This window comes from Terrapene carolina, unplaced genomic scaffold (genome assembly GCF_002925995.2).
Source record: "Terrapene carolina triunguis isolate 2854851 unplaced genomic scaffold, T_m_triunguis-2.0 Scaffold167, whole genome shotgun sequence".
Lineage (NCBI taxonomy): Eukaryota > Metazoa > Chordata > Testudines > Emydidae > Terrapene > Terrapene triunguis.
Window position 1 is genome coordinate 322,119 of NW_020664518.1, and position 13,159 is coordinate 335,277.

The 13,159-nt window shown below is 54.5% G+C and overlaps 2 protein-coding genes across 2 annotated transcripts in view; both read left to right on the forward strand.

The window, feature by feature from the left end:
• LOC112117217 (capping protein, Arp2/3 and myosin-I linker protein 2-like) overlaps positions 1-12,597 on the forward strand; it is a 104,800-nt gene extending 92,203 nt beyond the window's left edge. The window contains 2 exon segments of the mRNA XM_029912032.1: positions 8,211-8,318; positions 12,433-12,597. Coding sequence (XP_029767892.1) covers positions 8,211-8,318; positions 12,433-12,597 — 273 coding nt within the window.
• Positions 12,598-12,710: 113 nt separating this feature from the next.
• LOC112122754 overlaps positions 12,711-13,159 on the forward strand; it is a 37,637-nt gene continuing 37,188 nt past the window's right edge. The window contains exon 1 of the mRNA XM_026653886.1: positions 12,711-12,749. Within this exon, the coding sequence (XP_026509671.1) occupies positions 12,711-12,749 (39 nt within the window). The remainder of the gene's footprint in view (positions 12,750-13,159) is intronic.

The following is a 13,159-nucleotide window of genomic DNA, read 5'->3' on the forward strand; positions in this document are numbered from 1 at the left end:
TCTCCTGTGAGCTTGCAGGGCTCAGGAGTGCTGCAGGGCTGGTGCAATTTGAAAGTACTTTTTAATTCGTGGCATTGATGGGACAAAACATCTGAGTTAACTGACGTAGAACTAGGGAAGGACATTAGCCAGACCCCCAGAGCCAGACTCTGGGGCAGTTTGGATCTGCAGACAGTGCTGGGAAGGAATCCTGACTACTCCACGCAGGCCCACGGGGAGAGCTCTGCGAAAGTCCTGCCTCCTGGGAGGCCTGTGCGTCTGCACGGTGGGAACAGGAGCAGCTGGCTCGGAGAAGATAGGACTGTGCTTAAAGCTTTTGCCACCTCCTGTAAGTAACCCCATTAGAAGGGGCTTCGTAGCCCATTCCTCCCTTCGTGTATTGTGTTTAGACTGGGGTGGAGGGGGGAGGGGCTCCTGTGGCTTTTGACGGAGCCGTGGAAAGTCCCCAGATGGGAGCATTCGGTTCACAAGGCAACAGATCCCATTTTAGTGCTCAGTAACTCCAGCCCTCCATAAACGCTAGAATTCTCCCAGGGCGGGCTGCGGAGGTGAGTGGGGAGGAGGAAGTGTGGGAGGATGAGAGCCCTTCCAGGTGTTTAGCTGGGATCATTACAACCTAGCAGCTGCTCTGTGTCTGACTGCACCCCAGGGAGTCCCTGGCCCTCCTAGCAGTCGGGGAGGGGGCTGGGGGGGCAGTGTTCCATTTCACGGCCCTGGCGGTAGGACTAAACGTATAGAATTAGGATGATAACACTTTACACTTGGTGCTTTTACATTTTCTTTCCAAAGGGCCTTACACACAGTAACTAGTTCATCCCTGGAGCCTTCCTGGGAGTTGGGTAACCCGATGTGACTAACCCCATCTTCAGCTGGGGAAACTGAGGCACTCGGCAGGCCACACCCAGATCTAGGGGAAGAGGGTGCAGTTCTCCTGGGCCAAAGTGGGTGGGGCTGTGAGTGGTGATGTAAGTTGCCCATTGGGCTCGTGGTACTAGTGCGTTGGCCATAGCCTTGGTTGGACAGCGCTGTTGTTGCACCATGTTGGCATTCAGTGAGTGTGCAAAATGAGCGTGAGGTGTGCTGGCCCAGCAGGAGGGGGTTGCATGTGGGTTAAGATCACATAGCTTTCCTGCCCTGCTTTATGTTACACCCCAACAGTTAGCGGTCTGTCTGGCTAATGCCCCTTCTGCCTAGGCAACATGTAGTGTTACACACCTGCTGGCTGGGTGACTGTGCGTGCGAATTGGGGCACTGGGGCCTCACTGCTGGCAGGAGTTACCCGACCGGCTCTGTGACAGGGCAGGAGGGTACAGGGTCCTGCATGCCAGGCTTGGCCTCCCCCTGCCTTTTTAGTTCCTTGCAAAGCTCCTGTCCGCTCCCTGTCTCTGGAGGCAGGTGCTGGCTGAAGTCTGCATCCCTCAATAACGGAGCATCGCTTGCTCGTTGATGTCTCCTACAGGAACCGTTCCACTCACTAATCTCTACTCCACCACCCGGGGGGTGGCTAGAGCTGGTCACCACCCAGAGGCAGTTGGATGCTCTGAGCTCACCTCCCTCACTTTGGGAGGCAGTTACCTGGCTGGTTTCCAGCCCCCGCCCTCCCAGCTGGAGCAGTGGCCTTGGTGCTCAAACTGCTAAGCCATAGAGACCTTCTGCAAGAGCAGAGACCGTGTTCAGGGGGGGAATCAGAGGGGTCTGTCACGGGGCAGGACTCACCGGCATGGCGCCTCCTGCTGGTCGTCCAGGGAATTAGCATTTCCAGCCTCCGGAGCGCCCTCTGCAGGCCGGTGTCCCGCTTGTCGCTGGGCCCGAGTCCCTCCTGGACCGCGGTGCCCCTTTCAGGCCAGGGTGCTGCCCCCTGGCAGTACCCCCACAGATCTGGGTCTCCCCTCCCCAGGGGACCCCCAACCCTCTATCCCCACCTCAGACTATGGCTACTGCTAGTCTCGATCTAGCCCCTGTTCACTGGGGCAGACCTGCAGTGTAAGTGCCACTCATCACCGGCAAAGGGGGTTTGGACCTGCTGCCTCTGCCTACCCTCGGGCTGCCCTCTGCAACCCCCAGTACCTGTCTGGCCTTTAACAAGGCCTCAGCCTGGGGGGTTTCCAGGCTGGAGCTCCCCCAGCTCCTCTAGCCTTCCCCCAGCCCTGCTCCACTCCAGGTACCTTCTCTCACTCCCCAGCAGCCAGGCCCTTCTCCCTCAGACTGTCAGCGCCTGGCTTCACTGGCTGTTATAGGGCCAGCTGCAGTCTGATTGGGGCGTGGCCCAGCTGCGGCTGCTTCCCCAATCAGCGAGCCTTTAGCTCACAGCCCCAGCCTCCTCCCAGGGCAGGAGCAGGTGACCACCCCGCAAGTGATTATCCTCTGAGTGCACACATCCTGCTGGGTGAGGGCTCTTGTCTGCCATGCAAAATGCTCCCTAGCCTAGGAAAACAGCCCATAGAAAGCGACTCCCCGGAGAGCTGTGTGTGCTGCAGGCATTCCTGTGCCCGTGGGCGCATGCCTTTAGCCACCTCCTTGGGTACGACACAAACACGCCCTGGGTTGGCAGTGACCATCCTAGGCTTCCTGCCAGGGAATAGCCCAAGCACCCTGGGGTTCCCCAGGGGGCCCGGTCTTTTGTATCACTCATGTCAATCAAAGGCTTCCTCTCCAAAGCACATGGTTGGACTTGGATGTGAACATGACTCTGGGGATTGAAAAGGAGCTACTGGATGGCCCAGGCCAATGTCCCCGTGTGTTTAGCTGGGGGAGCCCCCAGGGGACAGGGCCTTTCTGATTGGTCATACTTGTTAATGCTCTGGAAGGAGGAAGCAGCCCATTCCTCACCGTAGCGGGTGACGCTGCATGGGGGGCGGGGGGAGAGGGGTAAGTGTGACGAGCAGGAAGGGCAGAGAAACCCTAGAGAGACCAGTGGGATCCGACACAGGAGTAGGGAATAGCAAATTGGACCTGGGAAAACAAGTGGCATTTGTCTGGGGGAAGCCATGGCCATGGGGTGACAGAAGGTGGGGGGAGCAGCCAGCCAATGAGAGGGGAGTGTGGTTTGGGGGTGGACCCAGGCCTGTTAGCAAGATAGCGGGTCTCGTCCCAGGCTGTTGGGTGACTGACACATTTGGGACACGATGCTCGGGTCTGGGCTCTGCCATGCAGTAAAGATAGAGAGGGGGGAGGGGGGTGCAGGCACTGGAGCAGCGTGTGAGGAGAGCAGTGAAAGGGACACTGAGGAGGTGAGGGGGTGAAGAACCTTGGGCAGGAGATCTGGGCTAGCAGCCGGCCAGCAGGGGCCTGCTCCCACACACAGGAGTGGTGGTGTTTCCAGGGGGCAGGATCATAGAATCATAGAATATCAGGGTTGGAAGGGACCTCAGGAGGTCATCTAGTCCACCCCCCTGCTCAAAGCAGGACCAATCCCCAACTAAATCATCCCAGCCAGGGCTTTGTCAAGCCTGACGTTAAAAACCTCTAAGGATGGAGATTCCACCACCTCCCTAGGTAACCCATTCCAGTGCTTCAGCACCCTCCTAGTGAAACAGTGTTTCCTAATATCCAACCTAGACCTCCCCCACTGCAACTTGAGACCATTGCTTCTTGTTTGGTCATCTGCCACCACAGAGAACAGCCGAGCTCCATCCCCTTTGCAACCCCCCTTCAGGTAGTTGAAAGCAGCTATCAAATCCCCCCTCACTCTTCTCTTCTGTAGACTAAATAACCCCAGTTCCCTCAGCCTCTCCTCATAAGTCATGTGTCCCAGCCCCCTAATTATTTTCGTTGCCCTCCGCTGGACTCTCTCCAATTTGTCCACATCCTTCTTGTAGTGTGGGGCCCAAAACTGGACACAGTACTCCAGATGAGGCCTCACCAGTGCCGAGTGGAGGGGAATAATCACTTCCCTAGATCTGCTGGCAATGCTCCTCCTAATACAGCCCAATATGCCGTTGGCCTTCTTGCCAACAAGGGCACACTGCTGACTCATATCCAGCTTCTCGTCCACTGTAATCCCCAGGTCCTTTTCTGCAGAACTGCTGCTTAGCCAGTCGGTCCCCAGCCTGTAGCGGTGCATGGGATTCTTCCGTCCTAAGTGCAGGACTCTGCACTTGTCCTTGTTGAACCTCATCAGATTTCTTTTGGCCCAATCCTCCAATTTGTCTAGGTCACTCTGGACCCTATCCCTACCCTCCAGCTTATCTACCTCTCCCCCCAGTTTAGTGTCATCCACGAACTTGCTGAGGGTGCAATTAATCCCATCATCCAGACATTAATGAAGATGTTGAACAAAACCGGCCCCAGGACCGACCCCTGGGGCACTCTGCTTGATACCGGCTGCCAACTAGACATCGAGCCATTGATCACTACCTGTTGAGCCTGACGATCTAGCCAGCTTTCTATCCCCCTTGTAGTCCATTCATCCAGCCCATACTTCTTTAACTTGCTGGCAAGAATACTGTGGGAGACCATATCAAAAGCTTTGCTAAAGTCAAGATGTATCACATCCACCGCTTTCCCCATATCCACAGCCAGTTATCTCATCATAGAAGGCAATCAGGTTGGTCAGGCATGACTTGCCCCTGGTGAATCCATGTTGACTGTTCGTGATCTCCTTCCTCTCCTCCAAGTGCTTCAAAATGGATTCCTTGAGGACCTGCTTCATGATTTTGCCGGGGACTGAAGTGAGGCTGACCGGTCTGTCGTTCCCCCGGTTCTCTTTCTTCCCTTTTTTAAATATGGGCACTACATTTGCTTTTTTCCAATCATCCGGGACCTCCCCTGATTGCCACGAATTTTCAAAGATAATGGCCAATGGCTCTGCAGTCACATCAGCCAATTCCCTCAGCACCCTTGGATGCAGTAGATCTGGACCCATGGACTAGTGCATGTCCAGCTTTTCTAAATAGTCCTTAACCTGTTCTTTCACCACTGAGGGCTGCTCACCTACTCCCCATACTGTGTTGCCCAGTGCAGCAGGGTGGGAGCTGACCTTGTCAGTGAAGACCAAGGCCAAAAAAAGCATTGAGTACTTCAGCTTTTTCCACATCATCTGTCACTATGTTGCCTCCCCCATTCAGTAAGGGGCCCACACTTTCTCTGAGCTTCTTCTTGTTGCTAAGCAGGGCCGGCTCCAGGGTTTTGGCCGCCCCAAGCAGCTAAAACAAAAACAAACAAAAAAAAGCCGCGATCGCGATCTAAAAAAAGCCGCGATTGCGATCTGCGGCGGCAATTCGGCGGGAGGTCCTTCACTCCCAGGCGGAGTGAGGGACCGTCCGCCGAATTGCCGCCGAATACCTGGAACTGCCGCCCCTGTCCGGAACGGCCGCCCCAAGCACCTGCTTGAGAAGCTGGTGCCTGGAGCCGGCCCTGTTGCTAACATACCTGTAGAAACCCTTCTTGTTACCCTTCACATCCCTTGCTAGCTGCAAGTCCAATTGTGCCTTGGGCTTCCTGATTACACCCCTGCAAGCTCTAGCAATATTTTTATACTCCTCCCTAGTCATCTGTCCAAATTTCCACTTCTCGTACGCTTCCTTTTTGAGTTTAAGCTCACCGAAGATTTCACTGTTAAGCCAAGCTGGTCGTCTGCCATATTTGCTATTCTTTCTGCACTTCGGGATGGTTTGTTCCTGTGCCCTCAGAAAGGCTTCTTTAAAATACAGCCAGCTCTCCTGGACTCCTTTCCCCTCATATTAGCCTCCCAGGGGCTCCTGCCCATCAGTTCCGTAATGGAGTCTAAGTCTGCTTTTCTGAAGTACAGGGTCCATATTTTGCTACTCTCCTTTCTTCCTTTTGTGAGGATCCTGAACTCAACCATCTCATGGTCACTGCTGCCTAGGTTGCCACCCACTTCTACTTCCCCTACCAATTCCTCCCTGTTTGTAAGCAGCAAATCAAGAGGAGCATGGCCCCTAGTTGGTTCCTCCAGCCCTTGTACCAGGAATTTGTCCCCAACACTCTCCAAAAACTTCCTGGATTGTCTGTGCACTGCTGGAATGCTCTCCCAGCAGATGTCAGGGTCATTGAAGTCCCCCATTAGAACCAGGGGCCTGTGATCTGGAAACTTCAGTTAGTTGTCCGAAGAAAGCCTCGTCTACCTCAACCTTCTGATCCAGTGGTCTATAGCACACGCCCACCACGACATCACCCTTGTTGCTCTTGCCTCTAAACTTAACCCAAAGACTCTCAACAGGCTTTTCTCTAGTTTCAAACTGGAGCTTTGAGCAATCATACTGTTCTCTTACATACAATGCAACTCCTCCACCTTTCCTCCCGTACCAGTCCTTGAATAGTTTATACCCACCCATGACAGTGCTCCAGTCATGTGAACTGCCCCACCAAGTTTCTGTTATTCAAATCACATCATAGTTCCTTGACTGTGCCAGGACTTCCAATTCTTCCTGCTTGTTTCCCACGCTTCTTGCGTTTGTGTACATGCACCTAAGATAACTAGCCAAGACTCATAGCACCTAGACCCATAGCCCGTGGAATAGTCTCCTAAAGGAAATGATGACATTTCTTGCTCCAACCCCAGCTGTGTAGGACGTTTCGGGGCAAAACACTGGCAAATGATCTGAGGAGAGCAATCCAGAACCAGGGCAAGTACTCAGAGTGTGAGATGGATGGGTTCGCTGACCAGAAATTGGAGACAGTAAGGCCTACGAATGATCTGACTCCTCACAGCTCTGACGTCACCCAGTTTTGGCCTAGAATTTTCGCCATATTCGCAATCTGTATTCGGTGGGGTGTTTTCGTAGGGTGTTAAAACCTGGGCCCTCGTCCTGGAGCTTTTCCATTAAATCGAAAGTGAAATGAAACACGCGGGCTCCTGCTGTCCAGGGGAAAGCATTGAAATGTGGCACTTGGGACACGTGCCCCAAGACTGTTGCTGGGAAGAGGAAGACTGGGCTGCTCTTGGCCATCACCCTGGAACCGGGTGCAATCTCTAATTGGTAACGTCACCAAGCATGAGCTAACGGGCAGCCAAGTTCTAAAAGCACCACATGGGCAATTTTCAGACCTAGTGCCGAGCAGCTGGAAACGCTGCAGAAAAATGGCAGGGGAAGCTTTGACACAACACAGGCTTTGGCTTCAAGCACAAGCTCTTGGAAAGGCGCAGAAGAAAACACGCTGATGCAAAGTACACCATGGCAGCTAGACATCGCCCCAGCCTGGCCAGGCTGGGTGTATGTCTCTGAGCCTGCAGGCAGGGTTGTTTGAGAACAGCCGGGAGGTGCTGTGGAGGGTTTGAAGTGACTGTCAGGCCTGCAGCTGTGCGCTCTGTAACGGGAGAAACCGTTTCGATGCTGGAAGCAGCGCTTGGCTTGGGATCTTATTCTGGAGTGGGGGGTTTTATGTCCCTTCTGATGCACGGCCATGTGGCACTGAAGGGAGGCCATGTGAGCTAGTGCAGGGGCTCTCGACCTTTCCAGACCACCGTACTCCTTTCAGGAGGCTGATTTGTCTTGTGTACCCCAAGTTTTACCTCACTTAAAAACGACGTGATTCCAAAATCAGACATAAAAATACAGAAGTGTCACAGCACAATAGTACTGACAAATCGCTGACTTTCTCCTTGTTACCATATCATGCAAAAATAAATCCATTGGAATAGAACGATTGTACTTACATGTCAGTGTATAGTCTATAGAGCAGTAGAAACACGCCATTGTCTGTATGACATTTTAGTTTGAACTGACTTCGCTAGTGCTTTTTATATCGCCTGTTGACAAACTAGGCAAATCTCTAGATGAGCTGATGTACCCCCCAGCAGTACACACAGCCCTGGCTGAGAACCAGTGTGCTAGTGGATAGAGCGCTGTCCTGGGATTCAGGAGACCAGGGTTATATTCCCGGCTCTGCCACTGGCCTGCTGAGAGACCTTGGGCAAGTCTCTGGACCTCAGTTTCCCCCTCTGTGAAACAGGGATAATGTTGCCCTCCTTTATAAAGAGCTTTGAGATCTGCTGATGACGAGGGCTAGGTAAGAGCTAGGGGGTGTTGCTGTTACTGCTATTTTATTATTATTCAACAGCAAATGTATACACAGGTGTATGTGCGTGTGCAATTAAAAAGCAGCTGCATCAGTAGGAACGTCCGGGAGTGATTTGTCACTTTCTCCTGGGATCGCTCCCCTTGAATTCAGCTTTCCCCCGCCTCTCGCCTCCTCTTTTCCCTGCTTCTGCAGCACTGCGCTCTTCTGACTGTGGCGCTTGCTCGTAGGTCCAGCCCGCCCCGTCTGAGAATGACGAGGACAGAAGCATTACTTGCGTGGATGAAGGGCTAGAGGAGTTCTTTACCAAGAAGCTGATCCAAGAGGAACCGCCGTAAGTAAACGAGGTGTATTCAGTACTGTCGCTGCTACTGTGCCGCTTCCCACTGTGCTGTGCCCGCTGGGGGTCAGCTCTCTGGCAACACCAGCCCTGCCTTCTGGGCGTCCGCGGGCCTTGCTGTCTGTGTACAGGCTGTGATACACACGTACCAACCCACGAGGCCTCAGCCTCCAGTCCTCCAGTCCCTGATCCACTGACCACACACAGAATCACCTGCCGTTCCAATAGTTACACCTTAGAACACAGCTCTGCTAAACATAAGGTGGCCACTCCTATGTTCCCAGAACACTGGAGAATTGGGGTCACGGAGGGGGCGAAGCGGCGTGCTCTTATAAAGGGCATCCTCCGTCTGCTACCAGACAAAGCCACATCTGGTTTGTCCCAGTACCAGACGGGGGAAAAACAACCCCAACAGAGGTCTGTCCAGGCCAAAACTGGACGAGGGACCTCCTTAGCTAAACACACAGCTCTTTGATCTAGTTATAGTGAAAACAAGAATCAGTTTATTATCAAAGAGATTCAAGTGAGTGTGAATAAGAATATTGGAAACGGTTACAAATAAAATCAATAACACACTTTCTAGAGACCAAACTTAGCTCACAAGTTCTCCTCCTGTCTAAAGAAGCTTGTCTCACCCAAAGATTTCTCCAGTGTTTTCAACCAAGCCTGGCTGGGATCCCTTTTCATGAAGCAAACTTCCTGCCCGTTCACTTCCTCGGTGAAGGATCCCCTTCCAGGGTGTCCTCTTTGCCCCCCCAAAATAGGCCAAAACAAGCCTTTGATATTTACATCAATACAGGGTTCCTCTCCCCCATCCTGCCCCACTGTCTATCTCTTCCTGCTACTTTCCTTATAAAGTCCCCTCTGCTCTTTATTAGCTTAGAATGCCAGTGGCTGCTCCTTGTGAACCAGACAATGCTCAATTTACATGTAAACAGATAGATGGACAAACAGCTCTTGTCTGACAACAAACCTGCTTTTCACCTTTGCCAGTGACCAGTCCCTAGATGCAGGCTGTAAGAATGGAATTGTCAGTGTCTATACACAACTCCTTACACGACAGCTATACGTGCATTTCGCAACAGTATCGATGACTAGTGTGACCCTGGCTTTCAGAGCCCTCACGTGGCATTTTGTGAACTAGAATGTGCATACCAAGCCCAGGGGATTCCTGTAACCTTTAGGCCACGTGCCAGTTAGCATCAAGAGGTGCCTGGCTTACAAGCTAGTGATGCATAAACTGGGGAATCGTCCTCAGTCATTTCTTGGGGTAACATTACCTTGCATGGTTTGAAATTCAGGTCACTACTAATTAATAGTCATTAATGCTTTTAAACACCGTTCCTCTAGGACTCTGAATGGACATATTAGCAAATTCTCACAACACCTGTGTCGGGTGCAGGATGTTATAGGGATCATGTCACCCACTGCAGAAATGCACTCATGTCTTGGGTGCAACACAGCAACTGTTTAACAGCACACAGCAACGGAACACAGCAGTTTTGGTCAGGGACTGAGTAAGAATCTGGTTCAGATCTTTAGCTGGTCTGATTTCAGTGGCGTTCTACCATCTGATACCAGCTGAGGACCGGGCCCACCAAGTCCAACTGAAAGTGCAAGGGGGCATTTAGGATGTCAGAATGCAATTCCCTGAACTGGGATGAGCCCAGGACACTGGGGTTCACACCATTAGACTTAACAATGAGTGTAGTGGGCTCTGCAGCTAGTCGGCATCTCCCTTTGGGGTCCCAGCCAGAATGCGGCCTTTGAGAAGTGAGGCGAGGTCGGCTGATTCACCAGGCTGGGCGCTGGGATTTGAAACTAGCTCTTCCAAGCCCATGGCCCGTTGGGAGGAAATCAGTGTACAAGGGCAGAGTGAGCGAATGCAGTCAGTTGGGACCTGGAAGCCCAAAACGTCTGGGTCGTCCTCCCAGACTCACTGTGTGTCCTCGGGCAGCTCACTCCCGGCATCCGTTTCCACCTCCACAATGGGGCTGCCAGGCTCCGGGAGGGTTTGTTCTCTGGGGCTGAGAAGGCAGGAAGCACTGAGCATCGCTAGGGGCACACCTTCGAAACCCGCAGCATGGCCTGTGCAGGGCTTAGCTCAGGTGTGTTCGCAAACAAAACTCTGCCCCCCCTTCCTCCCCCCCACATAGGAGGAGTCAAAATTGAGCCCGATTTTCTCTCCTTTGCTCTCCTTTCTTATCCTTCGCCAGGCTCTTTTTTCCTCATTGGCCCTTGCTGTTACCCCCTCCCACAAGCAGCCTGCTGCTGAGCAGGACTCTCTTCCCTGCCGTTGTGTTGATTTGTGTTTCCCTGCAGCTTATCACCTGAGCTTTCCATCCAGCTAGCGGTAGTGATCCCTGTTGATGAAACTAGTCTTGAGCTCTGCCCCCCCCCCCCCCACTCGTGCATCCTGCTTGCACGCCTGCCGCACCGGGAGCCGGAGGTGCTCCCTGATCGAGACATCCCCTGAACTTGGCAGAAGCCCGGCTCTGAAATGCACGCCCCATTCGTAATAAGGAGAGCCGCACGCAGCCTGGCTGCCCAGGGGCTTTACCAGCCCTTGTAAGTAGCAGTAGTTAGGTTTTCATACACAGCCAGCTGTTGTCCTGTCCCCATCCTGGGGGCAGAGAGCACCTGTCCACCAGGAGCTCAGTGTTACTGCAGGGAAGAGGGAATTTTAAAGGGCCGGGGCTGTACCTAGCAGACTGTGCTGAGGAAGGAGAGGAGGATGTCTTCTGGGATACGGGCACTCATCACAGACAGCGGCGCTGAAAGCGGCGGTGCCCGGGGGGAAGCTGGCGGTTCTTACAGAACCAGCTGTCGGTCCTTGCGCCCGAGGGGATGTAAAGACGTGGAAGAGCCAGCTTTCCAGTCCTGTGTCTGCTACCAGCTGGAGTAAAGCTGGCATGGTGCGACCACCCCGGGCTACCTCCACGTGCCGCCTAGACACACTCTTCTTTACTGATGGCCTCTAGGGGGCGTGGCCATCTCTACACTCTTGGACCATGTCAGCCATGGAGGAAAATTGCCATCACGCCTGCCCAAGTGGGAGGCCTTGGGAAGTCCCCTCCGTGCTCCCGGCCAGGAGAGGAGGATACCGCTGAGCATGCGTCCCAGGGCAGGTTGAGCCAGGACGCTGGGGCTGTCACTGGTGCAGCCTGGATCTCCACCCAGGGCTGCTACGGTCAGTTACAGCTCCTGGTTCTCCACTTCCCTCTGCCCCCGCCTTGATTGAAAGCTGTCCTGTAACCTGGCAGCACCTGTGGCGTAGGTGAGCCGCTGCCCTCGCAGGAGGCCGGGGGAGGGAACGGTGGTGTCAGGATTGCTAATCCCTGCCTCAGGCCGGGCCTGGGAAGCAGCAGCCAGGGTGGTTCTGGGACTAGCCACGCCTCTCGAAGCCGTCTGACCTACTGGGGATGAAACTTCTTCATTTACCGCAGTTACTGAATTGCTTGGGCAGAAATCCTGGCTGATTAGTGTGAGACTGTGGCGCGGTGGGGCCCCGGGGAGCGGCTGAGGGCCGGCTGCTCAGGACGGGCTGGGGCAGGGTTAGCACAGGAGCTGAGCGCAGGACCCCGGCCTGGCTAGCTACAGTCCAGAGTGAGAGGCGGCTGCACCTCTGCGGCCGAAGCTCCCGGAGGGGAGACAGTGAAATGTGCAGCCACGTGTGTCTGCAATGAATCTCCCAGGTGGGGATCCTGCCATGCCAACCCCCATCTCCCAGTCCCTTCCCAGAGCCTCCCATCCTGCTGCCTGCCGGGCACCCTGCGAGGGCGAGGACTGGGGCGAGGCTGCGCTCCACCATGCCTCCCCCACTGATTTTTCTAATCCCAGCAGTCAGGGGGAATTCAAAGATAAGGAAACAGCCAAGAGACCACCGAGCCAACTGCCTTTCCAAGAGGATGGTGAGTCCCCTCTGCCGTGGAGCCATTCCTCTCCTGCCCCTTCCCTGGGGGCTGACTCCCCAGGCTGCAGGCTGGCAGCAGAGAGGTGCCTGGCGCAGTTCTTGGCATTGGGGGCACAGTGGTTCTGGTACCTGCTCTCAGTTCATGTCTCCGATCAGCACCTGTGCTAACTCTTTTCCTGGCTTCCTCTTCTTGCTCCAGCCCAGCCCCCCGGGGGATCTCTCCTGGCTCAGCCCCCCTCGCGCCGTCTGGCACCCGGACTTTCAAAAAGAAAATAGGGAACTTCTTTGCGTTGAAGAAGCCGAAGTCCAGCAGGGGCTGGAAGTGCGAGAAGGAGCCGGACGGCAGGAAGTCCACGCGCAGTGACATTTCAAAGCCTCCCAGTAAGGCAGGGGAGCCTGGGAAGGCGCTGAGCAAATCCGAAGAGGGTGGGCTTGCCGTGGAGCCCAGGGCCAATGCAGAGCCCAGCCAGACCCCCGATGCCGCCCACAGGGTCAGGCCCAAGTACTCCCGAGAGGGCAAGTCACAGTCACTCATACTCCTGTCTGGCGAGGACGAAGAGGCCTTAGGAGTGAAACATGAAAAGGTAACAGCCCTCTTTCCCCACTGCCCCCTCCTAGCCCCGGGAGCCTGTGCTCCTGGCACTTGCCCCAGTTCAGGGGTGTCCTGAGTGTAGGGGCCCGGGTCATCCCGGCTGTAGCAGGTGCTTTGCTACAGTAACAGCGCAGCAGAGAGCGGGAATCTGGAAGCTCTGTGATGTGTGAGGTTTGTACCCCCCTGGCAGAGAGGAGACCGGCCTGGGCTGCAGCGAATATAAAGGGGACTGTTCATGGAGGCCGGTTCTCTAGCTCTCAGACTGCCTGGCCCCCCAGCCTGGTGTCTCCAAGCAGGGGCACCCTAAGAGTGATCCAGGGTTCGCAGGGATCCG